General features: G+C 40.9%; 1 protein-coding gene across 2 annotated transcripts in view; it reads right to left on the reverse strand.

Annotated features, from left to right (window-relative positions):
• Positions 1 to 2,774: 2,774 nt before the first annotated feature.
• The window catches only part of LOC125286645 (cytochrome P450 2F2-like), a 19,425-nt gene continuing 6,008 nt past the window's right edge, over positions 2,775 to 16,191 (reverse strand). For both annotated transcript variants that reach the window (XM_048231857.1, XM_048231858.1), the window contains exons 4-9: positions 15,904 to 16,064; positions 7,879 to 8,058; positions 7,474 to 7,612; positions 7,186 to 7,373; positions 3,651 to 3,792; positions 2,775 to 3,513 (exon numbers count right to left, since the gene is read on the reverse strand). In XM_048231857.1, coding sequence (XP_048087814.1) covers positions 3,320 to 3,513; positions 3,651 to 3,792; positions 7,186 to 7,373; positions 7,474 to 7,612; positions 7,879 to 8,058; positions 15,904 to 16,064 — 1,004 coding nt within the window. In that variant the 3' untranslated portion in view covers positions 2,775 to 3,319. The remainder of the gene's footprint in view (positions 3,514 to 3,650; positions 3,793 to 7,185; positions 7,374 to 7,473; positions 7,613 to 7,878; positions 8,059 to 15,903; positions 16,065 to 16,191) is intronic.

Here is a 16,191-nt window from a genome sequence, read left to right on the forward strand (position 1 = left end):
GTATGACTTTGACAGGGGTGCCTTGTTAAAACTTGTTAAGTTTTATCTCAGTGTTTGGTAAACCTCAGCTCACCTAGATGGGCTATGAGACAAAAGTTCACACTCGGTGTCATGTTTCAACACACTTTAGGTCAATACCACACCGAACTTCTCCTTTAACTAACACGCTGTTGATTGAACTAACTGGTAACCGGTGTTTTGGAACCAACAGCTCGGGTTTAGCTGTCACAGGTTCAGACAACCCAGAGGTTAAGCGTTATCTCAGTGTTTGGTAAACCTCCTTTCTGGAACACCCCCACACACACACACACACACACACACACAACGACTGCCCTGAGCTCCTCCTGATCATGGAATGTTCAGAGAGCTCACGATTTCGCCGGCATTAAACATTTACAAATTACCATTGGATGATATACAACTTAAATAAAAACACAGAGAGCAAATACATCTGATTGGTCTGTACGAGCCGTGATTATGCGTTTTGGAATGGAATGGAATGCCACATGTAAAATGCTGTGTTTAAAAAGCTGTACACGTCTTAACTGGAGTTTGTGGATGCAGCACTCAAAACAGCCATTAGAGGGAGGCATAACAGTGGGATACAAACCGATATACAAACCCTAAAAACTAAATGTTTCCACTAAAACCATGAGACTGAAGTCTACTGTAATTACTCTTACATTCTAAAGTGACAGGCACTCAAATCATGTAAAATGTAAATCAAAATAAAAAAATATGAAATATTTAAATTACTACATATTTTAATTAGTAATTGTGCAGATCATGAAATAAGCCTACTACAACCCCCAAACAGAAAAAGTTGGGACATTGTGTAAAATGTGAATAAAAACAGAATGTAATAATCTACAAATCTCTCAAACTCATATTTAGTTGCAAAAAGGACACAGACAACATATAAAATGTTGAAAATGACAAAGTTGACTATTTCATGGAAAATATATGTTAATTCTGAATTTGATACCAGCAACATGTTGGGACAGGGGTAACAAAACGCTGGAAAGTTGGGACAGGGGTAACAAAATGCTGGAAAAGTTGTGTAATGATAAAGAAAACAAAAGGAGGAATGTTTGACAAGTAATTAGGGTAACTGGCAACACGATTGGGTATGAAAAAGAGCATCCCAGAGAGGCAGGGTCTCTGACAAGTAAAGATGTTGGGGTATTCATCACTCTGTGTAAACCTGTGTGCACAAATGAAACAATGTAATTTTAATGCTTCTTAACATGAAATTGTGAAGTATTTGGGGAGTTCATCATCTACAGGACATACTATCATTAAAACATTCAGATTTCATTTGGAAACAAGGGAAAGAGTTGAAAAACAAATTGAATGCCCGTGGTCTTTTGGACCGCAGATGGCACTGCATGTTTCCAAACCTGGGCTTATACTTGTATGGGTTTATACTTGTATATTATCACATTCTGTTTTTTCATTTGCATTTTACAAAATATCCCAACTTTTTCTGTTTTGAGGTTGTATATAAAATATTAACAAATTATATCAACTTAATATGAATTTCAAAATGTATGAAATACAAACTGACATGAATCCATCTTTTCAGTGAGTGTGTTGGTGGGATCGCGTAACGTCTATGATTTCCACACTGGTGTGGTGGAGGGCTCCCACCACACCAGTATTTTTTTTATTGGCTATGGTTCCTATACTCCAAAAATGGATGTATAGATAGATAAATGCTCTGTAGGCTACATATGATTCTGTAAATAATTATTGTATTTGATTTGAGTTGTATCGGTATACACCACTATAAATGGCACTGGGAAACCCTACATATTATATTCACCTGGTTTAACAACTGACGCGTTTATACTTGTAGGCTAGGCTATGGACCCTGTGTGTCTGCCCAGGGTCTGCACTAAATTATTGTGCTGTAGGCTATAACTGTTGCGCCCATTTTTTGGTAACCCCTCTGTCCACGGGTAAGATATTTAGGAAAGCATCGAGGGGGGAAAACAATTAAGTGATGTTTTGATAGGTTGGTACTACGTCAAAACAAATCCCCACCAAAAGCTGTACTCAAACTCACAGCACTCTGCATGTTATCAATTTTCTTAGCACCAGACGAATTAATGTGTTTTAGTCCATTCTGTCATTTTAACATGTTTCTCACTCGCCTGGACTGATACTGCCTTCACGCCAACCATAAACTCGGAGGACCTGACTTTAAAAATCCCGACCTCCGAAAAAAGTGTGTTCATGATATCAGCTCGGAAAACAATTAATAAATTAATAAATGACCTTGCCAAAAAATAAATTACCTTGCCTATTAGTAATGAGAGTGAGATTCGCCTCTTGTGTTGTTACAAGGGAAACCGCCGTGGTTGGAGAATATGATAGTGATGTCAAGTCGAGTACCTCAGGGCACAAGAGTTCCGCATGAGTCTCCAAGCATAAAGTCCGACCAGACTTTGCGTTCAAGTAATTTTTCCTGTCGGAGGTTGGAATTTCCGAATATCCAATGTGGCATAAAGGCGCTATGAGGATCTCATGCTTCCTGCACACTCAATAGTCTGGTAAATTGTGTTTTCTGAATGCTAAGCAGAAGCCTTATCTCATCTTAGGGCTCAGTTCTACCAAGCACTTATCATCGAGGATCTTCAACTTTGAGAAACAACCATATAGCCTTCATTTAAAGGAGGAAAGCACAAAAGGTGGCCTCCTTTTTGGCCTTTTTGTGGACAAAAGGTCACCATGTACATGGTAGCCACATGGGTAAAGGATGGACAAATATGTCACCAGGAGAGCAAACATATTTTTTTTGATCACGACAAGTAAGTAATGCTATTACAGCCAACAGCACATAAAATAAAGTGTACTGCACAATCTGCTTGTGTGACTTTCCCTTTGCTCTAGTCATGAAGCACAGTGGTAACCATAGTGAATTAATGCCGTGGGCGGTGACAATGGACACACCATAAGCACAAACATGGCACTTGAAAGTTACAGTGATGTCATGTGATGCAAAAAGAATTGCTGGACCAGCTCTCTTGTAATGCCACATGTGGTGCTGTGTTCAATACAATGCAAGTCAATGGAGGAATACCATCTTGAAAGTAATGATGTGTTCAACTGGAATCCTACAGATATGTAGTCCCTATACACGTAGCCTCTTGTATTGAGATTATTTCAGATTCGCTAGCTGTCCATCTGCAGAAGACAGGGGACAAGAAGCAGGCAGGAGTAGATCTGGATGAATGTTCTAGATCCCAGCAGGCAGGAGTAGATCTGGATGAATGTTCTAGATCCCAGCAGGCAGGAGTAGATCTGGATGGATGTTCTAGTTCCCAACCTGTGGTCGTAAGCGGACGCCCATCCGATAGGGTTTGGGAGACTGAGTGGCCCCAAAGATGAGCTCGTAGTCGGGCACACCCCCATCGTCTGGCCACACCAGCTGGAACCGACGTAGCACAGTCACCAGGATGAGGAAGAGTTCCATCCGGGCTAGACTCTCCCCGAGACACACTCGGGAGCCTGACACCCACACACATATACCGACACACACACACACAAACGCACAGTGTATGTTTTAGCAATACAGTACTGTTGTAAATAGTCCTGCTGTTCCCTCTGTGCACTTACAGACACATACACACACACACATAGCGTACCTGCTGAGAAAGGAAGGAAGGCGTCAGGTTTGACAAACTCTCCGTGCTCATTCAGGAAGTTGTGAGGGTTAAACTCATGAGGGAATTTCCACTGGCCCTCTTCACTCAGCACAGAGGACAGGTTAGGGATGACCATCGTGCCCTGAGAATGACACACAACGAGAGAGACAGGTTAGGGATGACCATTATGCTCAGGGAGAGAGAGAGAGAGACAGGTTAGGGATGACCATTATGCTCAGGGAGAGAGAGAGAGAGACAGGTTAGGGATGAGCATCGTGCCCTGAGAATGACAGAGAGAGAGAAAGACAGAGATGGAGAGAGAGACAGGTTAGGGATGACCATCATGCTCAGGGAGAGAGAGAGAGAGACAGGTTAGGGATGACTATTGTGCCCTGACAATGACAAAGAGAGAGAAATAACCAGGTTACAGAGAAATAATAGTTCCATCAATAAAATTAAAATCAGCTAAACAGGGCAGGGATTCAGGAGGTCTTTTAATATGGAGCAGAGCCAAAATTAACTGTGAGTTAATTAGAAAGGGGAAATATAATGTATGGCTAAAAATTGGAAAAAAAAATCATATCATACACAACTAATGGAAAGCCCAACTTTTCTCAATAATCTATAATGCATACGATGAGTAAGACCTACAGATGGCGTGAAAATAGCAAAGATCAATATCTTAAAACAATCAGACAAGATGACACAAAGGCAATGATACATATGTTTCTGAACAACCCCTCTTCAATGAACAAAGAAGGAGTAAACAGTGCGGTTAATGATTTAAATAAAATATTTGACCATATAGCCAAATCATCTGGGTTGTTATCTCACAGAGGTAAAACAAAAACTATAAACAAGAAACCAACTTGGTATGATACAGAATGTAAGACATTGCGGAAAGAATTAAGGGAATTATCAAACCAAAAACACAGACAGCCCAACAATGAGGTCATTCGTTTACAACATGAGTCGTTGAGAAAGTACAAACATGAACTTAAGACTAACAAATCTAGTTTCCTGTCAAAACAAATTGATGAACTAGAGGAATCAATTGACTCCAATAATTTCTGGGAACACTGGAAAACATTACAAAGCAGAAACTCAGAGGAGTTAGCGATCCAAAAGGGAGATATATGGACAGATCATTTCAAATCCCTATATGAAAACAACCCATTAAATAATCATCAAAAACAAATACTTATACAAAAATTGGACAAATTGGAACAAATTATAAAACCTTCTCAGAATCCCTTAGATATGCCAATTACTGAAAAAGAATTGGAGGAAAAAATAAGAACTCTACATCCCAAAAAAGCCTGTGGGTTTGACAACATATTGAATGAAATGATCATTAGCACAGACCCCACCTTCCAAAGAGCCATTCTTAAACTCTTTAATTTAATTCTTAATGTAGGGCATTTTCCTGAATTATGGAGCAAGGGTCTCATTTCACCTATATTTAAGAGTGGCGATAGGTTAGATTCGAGTAACTACAGGGGTATATGCATCTGCAGCAACATGGGCAAATTATTTTGTTCCATAGTAAATTATAGACTGACAGATTTTATCAATCAACACAACATACTAAACAAAGCACAAATCGGTTTCCTTCCAAATCATAGGACCTCAGATCACATTTTTACACTACACACTATAATTGATAAATACGTTAAACAAGACAAATCCAAATTATTCTCTTGCTTTGTTGATTTCGAGAAAGCCTTTGATTCTGTATGGCACAAAGGTCTACTCTACAAATTATTAGAATGTGGGGTTGGCGGCAAACATATGATGTAATAAAATCAATGTATTCCTCAAAAAAATGTGCAGTTAAGATTGGAAATATGCAAACAGATTTTCCCCAATACCGTAGTGTCTGTCAAGGATGTGCAATGAGTCCAATGTTATTTAATTTATATATAAATGAGTTGGCCACTAAAATCCAACAATCCACTGATCCTGGCATAAAATTAGAAGACACAGAGGTAAAATGTTTTCTCTATGCAGATGACTTAGTTCTCATAGCCCCAGATGAAGTAAGCCTGCAAAATAGCCTGAATATTCTGGAAAAATTCGCAGAAAATTGGTCACTAAAGGTGAACTTAAAAAAGACAAAAGTTGTAGTTTTCCAAAGAAAAAACAAAAATAACAAAATGATGAAATTTTCAATTGGCAAAGAACTAATCGAACAAACTTAAAAAAAAACTAAAAGAAAAAGCACAACGATCTCTATATGCTATCAAAAAATCATTTCAAACCAATATTCCCATAAGAATATGGTTAAAAATGTTCATGCAAGTCATTGAACCTATTGCCCTCTATGGGTACGAAATTTGGGGACCACTTCCAAGATATGATTTTGCGGATTAGGGAAAACACCCAACTGAAGCCCTGCACATGGATTTCTGCAAAAACATTCTTAGAGCTCACAGAAATACCCCATATAATGGCTGCAGGGCTGAACTGTGCCAGTTCCCATTAATTATCAAAATTAAAAAAAAATATTAAATATAGAAAAGTCCCCTAAATCAATTAATCTTAAAGCACAGTAATCTCACTCCAATTAATTTGACAATGCCCAAAACTAAAAAAGATTCAATTCAATTAGCGAATAAAATCCATCCAAATTCTATCATTGAAAAATAAAAAGAAAAATATATATCATTGGACAGAAATCACAAAAACCCAACATAAACTTGAATGTTATCTTGCAATTAAGCACAAATATGAATTGGCCCCATATCTAAAAACGCTCAAAGACAAAAAATTATCCAGAACATTGACTATGTACAGACTCAGCGAGCACAATCTGAACATCGAAACAGGGAGAAGGAAACAGACCTGGTTACCAAGAGAGGCCAGGCTGTGCCACCACTGCCAGGAAAGTAAAATAGAAGCAGAGCTACACTTCCTAACAGAATGCAAATTTTACACAGACCTCAGAGAAACCTTCCTTACAAAAGCAAGTACCATACGCCCTGAAATCTTAGATGAAAATAACGAGGGTAAGCTAAAATATATCCTGGGTGAAATTGCACTGGCAGCTGGAAAATATGTACTAGCCTGTCACGAAAGACGAAATGCAACCGTAAGCCAGTGATTCCACCCCTGCTGTTGTTTATCCCCCCCCCCCACCAATTTCACTATTCTATTAACCTACTTTTTCTTCCCTCTATTATTTACATTATCATCTTATCATTGTTTTTTTTATTATTAGTATAATTATAATTAATGTCCCCTATTTTGATTTTCCATGTTTTTGCTTTTGTTTTTTTTGTTCTTAATGCTTTGGCAATATTGTAACCTGAACAGTCATGCCAATAAAGCACAATGAATTGAACTGAATTGAAAGAGAGACAGGATAGGGATGATCATCATGCTCTGAGAGAGAGACAGGTTAGGGATGACCATTGTGCTCTGAGAAAGAGAGAGAGAGAGAGACAGGTTAGAAATGACCATCGTGTGCTGAAAGAGAAAAGCATCCCCTGCCAACCTAAGTGATGCTGTTACTATTGCTGTTAGTGACCGCTACCTTAGGGATGGTATATCCATGGAGCTGTGTGTGTGTTGTGGCGGTGTGGAACACACTGAGGGGGACTACGTTGCCCACACGCTGCGACTCGTGAATGACCGCCTGCACATACGGCATGGTGTGTCTGTCATCAAATGACACACACTCACGACAGCCCAGCATGGCGTCAATCTCCTGATGACATTGCTCTATACATCAACACACACACACACACCTTTAAAGAGGCACACAAATACACTCTCTGTGGTATGAGTGGAACGCTTGAGTATGTGTGTGTGTGTGTCTTACCTTGTACATGTGTGTGTGTCATCAGGTAGAGACATGCCGTGCGAAGTGTGTTGGAGGTTGTGTCTGTTCCAGCGACGAACAAGTCAATCAGCAAACTCTCCATGTGGGAGTCATCAAATGAAGACCCATCGCCTGCCCTCTGATAAATGTACACACACACACACACACACAAACATAATGTACACACAAACACACCATAAGCCATAAGGAAACAGACAAGCTAAAACACTAATACATTTTCACCCAATATATACATACATTTAGGTAATTACCTCAATAACTCAACAAACATAACATCTTTGTCTGTATCTCTCTCTCTCACACACACACACACACACACACACACAAAGGTCCAGCACTGGGGTGATGTCACATATATAAAAACACACACACACACATACGCACCTTCTGCATCTCCTGCAGGTAGCAGTCTATCATGTCTCTGGGTTCGTGTGTGTGTGCCGCACTCTGGTGCTGGTGTTGTGTGATGACCTGCTGCATGTGCTCCCTGAGCCGCTGATAGTACCGGAACACCTTCCTGAAGGGCAGAGGGAGCGCCCGCAACACTGGCGCCACGTCATACAGCTAGCACACACATACACATTAACACACACACACACACACACACACACACACACACACACACTTAGAGGGAGGGCCCGCAACACTGGCGCCACGTCATACAGCTAGCACACACATACACATTAACACACACACACACACACACACACACACACACACACACACACTTAGAGGGAGGGCCCGCAACACTGGCGCCACGTCATACAGCTAGCACACACATACACATTAACACACACACACACACACACACACACACACACACACTTAGAGGGAGGGCCCGCAACACTGGCGCCACGTCATACAGCTAGCACACACATACACATTAACACACACACACACACACACACACACACACACACACTTAGAGGGAGGGCCCGCAACACTGGCGCCACATCATACAGCTAGCACACACATACACATTAAAACACACACACACACACACACACACACACACACACACTTAGAGGGAGGGCACGCAACACTGGCGCCACGTCATACAGCTAGCACACACATACACATTAACACACACATATACACACACACACACACACACACACACACACACACGTAAAGGTGTTATACACTCGAAACATTGGTCCCTGCGCACTTTGGTTGTGATGTCACAGGAGTGCTGTAACTATTTATACATGCGCGTGGTGGTCACGACACTAGTTGTATTCTCCTGAACAGATGTGTTGTTGTGAAAAGGCTATTGCTACCTACTTGACACCGTAGAAAAAGAAATGTGAACAATACCAGAGCATAGATATTAGAAAGCTAGATACCGCATTGGGCTCCAGAACGTATGTAAATAGCGCCGCCATATTGGTGGGAGCAACAATCACTGGAGGCCAATGGTGACTCTGACTGGAAATCAGACAGGTGTCTCTGATTGCCGGCAAGTGTTGCCCATAGACAGTAAAGGTGTTGCCCCCAGCAATATGGTGGCCGTGTTTACGGATGCCACCTTATAGAACTCGATGGACAATGCGGTATCTAGATTTTTAATATCTATGTACCAGAGCCCATTCTCTGACAATACCAGAGCTGTCAGTAGCATTGGCGTCAATGCCAGTAGCGACTAAACTAGCCTCTGTGATGGTACTTCAGACTTCGGTTATTCACAAACTAGTGGACATTATCATCTCTCGCATAGTTTCCAAGGTGTGTGCAGCTATCTAGGGCTGAGAGATGAGTTTGTGTCATTTCCTATAGTGGAAAGAGATTTTTTTCAGGTCTTAGCAGTAGAGCTGTACTTTGGTTGAGAATAAATCTCTTAATTTCCTTCTGCTGGATTATTGACATGTCCCTGGGTCCTAGTTCTCGCTGGTAGCCTTAAGTTAACTTCCCTCTCTTCTCAAACTGACTATTCAAACTTCATGACTACAGTTTTAAATACATTTTATTTAAATGACTCAGTTTAAAGGGGACCTATGCAGGTTTTTTAGCTTAATTTACCTTAACTGAACAGCTTCGAAGTCATTGGAATGGTTATACAGTATGACTTTTTTCGGGTTGAATGGTGGCCGTCTCGCTTCCCCCTAGCGTCCGTGAGCGAAAAAAACACCTTTGCAACTTTGCCGACGGCCTCAGAGACAGAAAGTCTCGCAGCCATAGCTCGCAGCCTTGTGATGTAATGAATTTCTTTACTACACACATACATGGCAGGCACCGGCTAGAACAAGGTAGTGATGGAGTTTCTTAGACATTAGTCATGGCAGAGCCGAAAAGAAGGAGAAAGCGAGTAAACCGTAAACAATAAAAACAAAAACAATGCTTGAACGTTCTATTTGGTTCCCAATCTACTTCCTCTGCATTAAGATAACATATGGAATGTGTGGAGCAACTGCAGAAGAAAGTAAAAGGGGATGAAAAGATGAAGAGATAATGGATAATATAGAACCTTTCAAGAGAGTTCCATTATCAGCATCATAGTTGGCCCCACAAGGCTTCCGTTTTAACATTCCATATGCAGAGGTGGAAAGTAACGAAATACATCTACTCACGTTACTTTATTGAGTAGTTTTTCTGTGTATTTTGTATTTTTTAAGTAGTTTATAAAATTGGTATTTTAAATTTTACTTGATTACATTTTGAGTGAAATATTGTACTTCGCTACATCAAAAAATCCCATCCGTTACTTGAGTAAAAAAAAAGTTAAGACTAACGAAAACAGAAAGGGAGAGAAAAAAATCGCGCCCTACAACAGGACATGAATCAAGCTGGCGCCATGCAGTCTTTCTGAAAGTGATGGAGATGGAGCTGGATCACGAGATGCCTCAGATTACATGTGTAGCCTAACCTATGAAAGTGTACAGTATTTTCCGCTATTTCAATGGGTTGTCTCAGTTCGTTTTAGCACTAATGATTGCGGAGATAGCCTATTCAAGCAAACACCATGGGATTTCGTGTTTTGAAGTTTGTGCTCACCTTTATTTGGAAAGAAGTTTATTAGTTGTTTCCCCTCATTTTGATGTCTATTTTTCCTGTTTCGGCCTTTGTTTTTGGTAACCTGACTTGGCTTTCTTGGAGAAAGACATTGCACCAGCAGCACAACAATTAGCGGTCCACTACTAGCGATGCTCAACTAAATAAACAAAAGATAGACTATCGTGCAGGCGGACTAAACCATTTAGCTCTTTAGCAAGGGAGAGTGAGAGTGACCTTAGACAGTTTTCACTATGTTTTGTATACAAAATCCAGTCAGTCCTGTCATTTTGACATTTAATTTGGAAGTTAAAATATTCAGGTAAAATAAATATATGGTGGAAATAAGTATTGAACACTTATTTTTTTTTTCAGTAATAAGCCTGAACTTCCTAGGGTTAGGGTTAGTGAGTCTATTCAAAATTTTCACTACACATTATATTAACACATATAAAAAATCCAAACATAACAGTTATGTGTAATAAAGTGGAATGACACAGGAAAAAAGTATTGAACGTGCCTACTGAAATTTCTTCAATACTTGGTGGAAAAGCCTTTGTTTGTAATGACAGCTTCAAGACATTTCCTGTATGACAAAACGTATTAGTCGCAGTATCAGGTGTGATTTTGGCCCATTGTTCTAAACAGATTCCAGGGGTCCCTCTTGTGAATCCTGATCTTTAGTTACTTCCAGAACTGTTTAATTTAATTTAATTTAATTGGCTGCCTTCAAGTCTTTCTGAAGCTTTCTCAGAGTGGTCCTTGGCCCTTGAATTGACTATCCTTCTGACTCCTGGTCAGAAATATTGCGAGGGAGATCCTATGCATGGCGGTTGATGATGCAGTGATGTTCCTTCCACTTGCAGATAATGGCTCCCATGCTGCTTACTAGAAGATTCTGAAGTTTTGAAATGCATCTGTAACCAGTTTCATTGATATGTTTTGCAACAATAAGGTTGCAAAGGTCTTGGGGGAGCTTTTTGCTTTTATCCATCATGAAATGTTTCTTGTGTGACACCTTGGTAATGAAAACCTTTTATAGCCCATCAATATGTAGGCTACTAACCAAGCTTATATTAATTTGCACAGATAGAAAGGATAACTACTCTCTAACTACTTACAGATTCCAGCTCGTTCCTTCCCCTTTCCTTGCCTTAGTGCTTTTTCTTAAGCGTGTTCAATACTTTTTCCCTGTGTTATTCCACTTCATTACACATGACTCTTCTTATGGAGTTGTTTGGATTTTTATGTGTGGATTACCTGAGTTATTACTAATGCCTGGTGAAAATGTTGTGCCCCCGTATTCCACTTTTCAAGGGCCCTCTCCTCCATTGGGGGCCCTATACTTCCCACTTTCCCCAGTCTGGCTGCCCCTTTAATGTGCTGAACCTTCTGCTCGTTTCCAAATCTAAAAAAAACTGCAACTCAACATTGGCCTGCCTGCCTCAGCTGCCTGTGAGAGGCATTTCAGTTGTGCTGGATTACTGTTCACTGCAAAGCGAACAAAGATGAGTGCAACTAACTTTGAAAATCAACTACTGCTCAAACTTAAAGGAGAACTCTTTTACATTTTTTCACATAGATCTCCATTTCTCAACGTCACTGAGTACTGTCGGTATGAACAAAACTTCGATTTTACCTAGCTCGAGTTGCTCCAGCTACAGGCTTACATACTGGGGAGCATGAACATTGCTGCCTTAGCTGCTGGCTGCAGCAACTTCGAGCTAGGACCAAAGTCCTTTAGGCAAGTCCCTCCCACTCGGCAGGCCATATTGCAATGCTTTTGGGCACTTATCGTCGCATCTATTTCAGCAGAAATGCGTGCGTAAGGCTTCCACGACCAATCTTGCTCCAGCGGCAAGATCACAACAGATGACATGATTGGCTCAATGTATTTTACAACACACCACATGATTGGCTCAATGTATTCACATGTCGACGTTTTTGCCGTGGAAGGGTTGTGATATGTGTAGACAACTGCCATATTGGCGTTAAACTAACCCCATGCATTACTATGGAGGATTTTTTTGAGTGCTATATCTCCTCATTAGAAAGTCCTCATTAGAAAGTTTTGAAAATGCATCTGTAACCAGTTTCATTGATATGTTTTGCAACAATAAGGTTGCAAAGGTCTTGGGGAGCTTTTGCTTTTTATCCATCATGAAATGTTTCTTGTGTGACACCTTGGTAATGAAAACCTTTTTATAGCCCATCAATATGTAGGCTACTAACCAAGCTTTATATTAATTTTTGCACAGATAGAAAGGATAACTACTCTCTAACTACTTACAGATTCCAGCTCGTTCCTTCCCTTTCCTTGCCTTAGTGCTTTTCTTAAGCGTGTTCAATACTTTTTTCCCTGTGTTATTCCACTTCATTACACATGACTCTTCTTATGGAGTTGTTTGGATTTTTTATGTGTGGATTACCTGAGTTATTACTAATGCCTGGTGAAAATGTTGTGCCCCCCGTATTCCACTTTTCAAGGGCCCTCTCCTCCATTGGGGCCCTATACTTCCCACTTTCCCCAGTCTGACGCCCTTTAATGTGCTGAACCTTCTGCTCGTTTCCAAATCTAAAAAAACTCTGCAACTCAACATTGGCCTGCCTGCCTCAGCTGCCTGTGAGAGGCATTTCAGTTGTGCTGGATTACTGTTCACTGCAAAGCGAACAAAGATGAGTGCAACTAACTTTGAAAATCAACTACTGCTCAAACTTAAAGGAGAACTCTTTTACATTTTTCACATAGATCTCCATTTCTCAACGCCACTGAGTACTGTCGGTATGAACAAAACTCGATTTTACCTAGCTCGAAGTTGCTCCAGCTACAGCTTACATACTGGGAGCATGAACATTGCTGCCTTAGCTGCTGGCTGCAGCAACTCGAGCTAGACCAAAGTCCTTTAGGCAAGTCCCTCCACTTTCGGCAGGCCATATTGCAACGCTTTTTGGGCACTTATCGCGGCATCTATTTCAGCAGAAATGCGTGTGCGTAAGGCTTCACGACACCAATCTTGCTCCAGCGGCAAGATCACAACAGATGACATGATTGGCTCAATGTATTTTACAACACACCACATGATTGGCTCAATGTATTCACATGTCGACGTTTTGCCGTGGAAGGGTTGTGATATGTGTAGACAACTGCCATATTGGCGTTACAAACTAACCCCATGCATTACTATGGAGGATTTTTTGAGTGCTATATCTCCTCATTAGAAAGTCCTCATTAGAAAGTTTTGAAATGCATCTGTAACCAGTTTCATTGATATGTTTTGCAACAATAAGGTTGCAAAGGTCTTGGGGGAGCTTTTTGCTTTTATCCATCATGAAATGTTTCTTGTGTGACACCTTGGTAATGAAAAACCTTTTTATAGCCCATCAATATGTAGGCTACTAACCAAGCTTATATTAATTTGCACAGATAGAAAGGATAACTACTCTCTAACTACTTACAGATTCCAGCTCGTTCCTTCCCTTTCCTTGCCTTAGTGCTTTTTCTTAGCGTGTTCAATACTTTTTCCCTGTGTTATTCCACTTCATTACACATGACTCTTCTTATGGAGTTGTTTGGATTTTTTATGTGTGGATTACCTGAGTTATTACTAATGCCTGGTGAAAATGTTGTGCCCCCCCAGATTCCACTTTTCAAGGGCCCTCTCCTCCATTGGGGCCCTATACTTCCACTTTCCCCAGTCTGACGCCCTTTAATGTGCTGAACCTTCTGCTCGTTTCAAATCTAAAAAACTCTGCAACTCAACATTGGCCTGCCTGCCTCAGCTGCCTGTGAGAGGCATTTCAGTTGTGCTGGATTACTGTTCACTGCAAAGTTTAACAAAGATGAGTGCAACTAACTTTTTGAAAATCAACTACTGCTCAAACTTAAAGGAGAACTCTTTTACATTTTTTCACATAGATCTCCATTTCTCAACGCCACTGAGTACTGTCGGTATGAACAAAACTTCGATTTTACCTAGCTCGAGTTGCTCCAGCTACAGCTACATACTGGGGAGCATGAACATTGCTGCCTTTAGCTGCTGGCTGCAGCAACTCGAGCTAGGACCAAAGTCCTTTTAGGCAAGTCCCTCCACTTCGGCAGGCCATATTGCAATGCTTTTGGGCACTTATCGTGCATCTATTTCAGCAGAAATGCGTGTCGTAAGGCTTCACGACACCAATCTTGCTCCAGCGGCAAGATCACAACAGATGACATGATTGGCTCAATGTATTTTACAACACACCACATGATTGGCTCAATGTATTCACATGTCGACGTTTTGCCGTGGAAGGGTTGTGATATGTGTAGACAACTGCCATATTGGCGTTACAAACTAACCCCATGCATTACTATGGAGGATTTTTTTGAGTGCTATATCATAGCATCAATCATTAGAAAGTCTCTGGTAAAACTGGTTGTTCTGGTACCCCCAAAAAAAAAAAAAAAAACTAAGTAACTTTTTTACTTAAAGTACATTTTAAATGAACTGCTTTTTACTTTTACTTGAGTACAGTTTCAGATCGGTATTTTAACTTGTACTTGAGTAATATTTAATCAAAGTATTGGTACTTTTACTTGAGTACAATATTTTCATACTTTTTCCACCTCTGTCCATATGTTATCCATATGCAGAGGAAGTAGATTGGGAACCAAATAGAACGTTCAAGCATTGTTTTTGTTTTTATTGTTGAAAGGGTCTATAGGGGGAGCAGAGAAATCTGCGAGCAAAAAGCTTAAGTTTCTCTTTACGATGTGGGCTAGGCTATATGAAATGCCTGGTGTTGTCCTGTATTCATTTATGAATGAACAATAATTTGTCAAAGAAATAGATTTACTATATGACAAACATTGATAAATCAGAAGTATGATGAGGAGATGGGGTGGAGGTGGCATGCAAAAGGCTTGTAAAGAACCGGCAGGCAGAAGGTAGACTAAGGCAGCTTAAATAAAGTGCTCTGAATGATCTCCGTCAGTGACAGAGCAGAGATGATCAGCTGGCCAGTAAGCTGAGCCATTCAGGGAAACTGGGCAAGACTCCGTGGCCTGCCTGAACTAACGCTATGCTCCATTTGATTCGTAACCAGACGCGACCACACACAACATTGAAAAAAATGTTCCTGCCTGCACATGGCTGAAATTCGTCATGCGACAGAGGGATCAACGTCATTTTGACGTCACACTGGCGCGCAACAGGTCGGGAACAGCGACCCACTTAGAGTCACACACAGTTTTAATCCACACAAACACTTAAAACATCAAAAACGGCAAGTAGGCTATACATTTGTCATACATGTATATAAACACACAGACACATCATGGCTCAGTTGCCAGCTGACATACACACATATACACACACACACACAGACACACAACTTGCAGTGCGCACACACACACACATGAACAGTGAACACCCACAGCCATACCATGGCCCAGGGCCCGATGGCCAGCTTGTTGATCTCCTCCATCATTGTGATGAGGGTCTGGAAGTAGTGGTCATCGTAGTCGAAGCGAGAGCCGAAGATGATGGAGCAGATGATGTTGGATGCCGCATGGTGGAAAAGATGCTGAGGGTCCATTGAGCCGCCTGGAAGAGATTGGAGGGGCATTAGTGCTGTTAAATGCAAACTTATTTGTACGTTTTGAGCGACAGCGACGGCCAAACCAGAGCGCATGGCTTGCGCAGTGGTGTAGCGTGGCGTAGTAGCGAATGA

The sequence above is a fragment of the Alosa alosa genome, chromosome 21 (genome assembly GCF_017589495.1).
Source record: "Alosa alosa isolate M-15738 ecotype Scorff River chromosome 21, AALO_Geno_1.1, whole genome shotgun sequence".
In the NCBI taxonomy this organism is placed as follows: Eukaryota; Metazoa; Chordata; class Actinopteri; order Clupeiformes; family Clupeidae; genus Alosa; species Alosa alosa.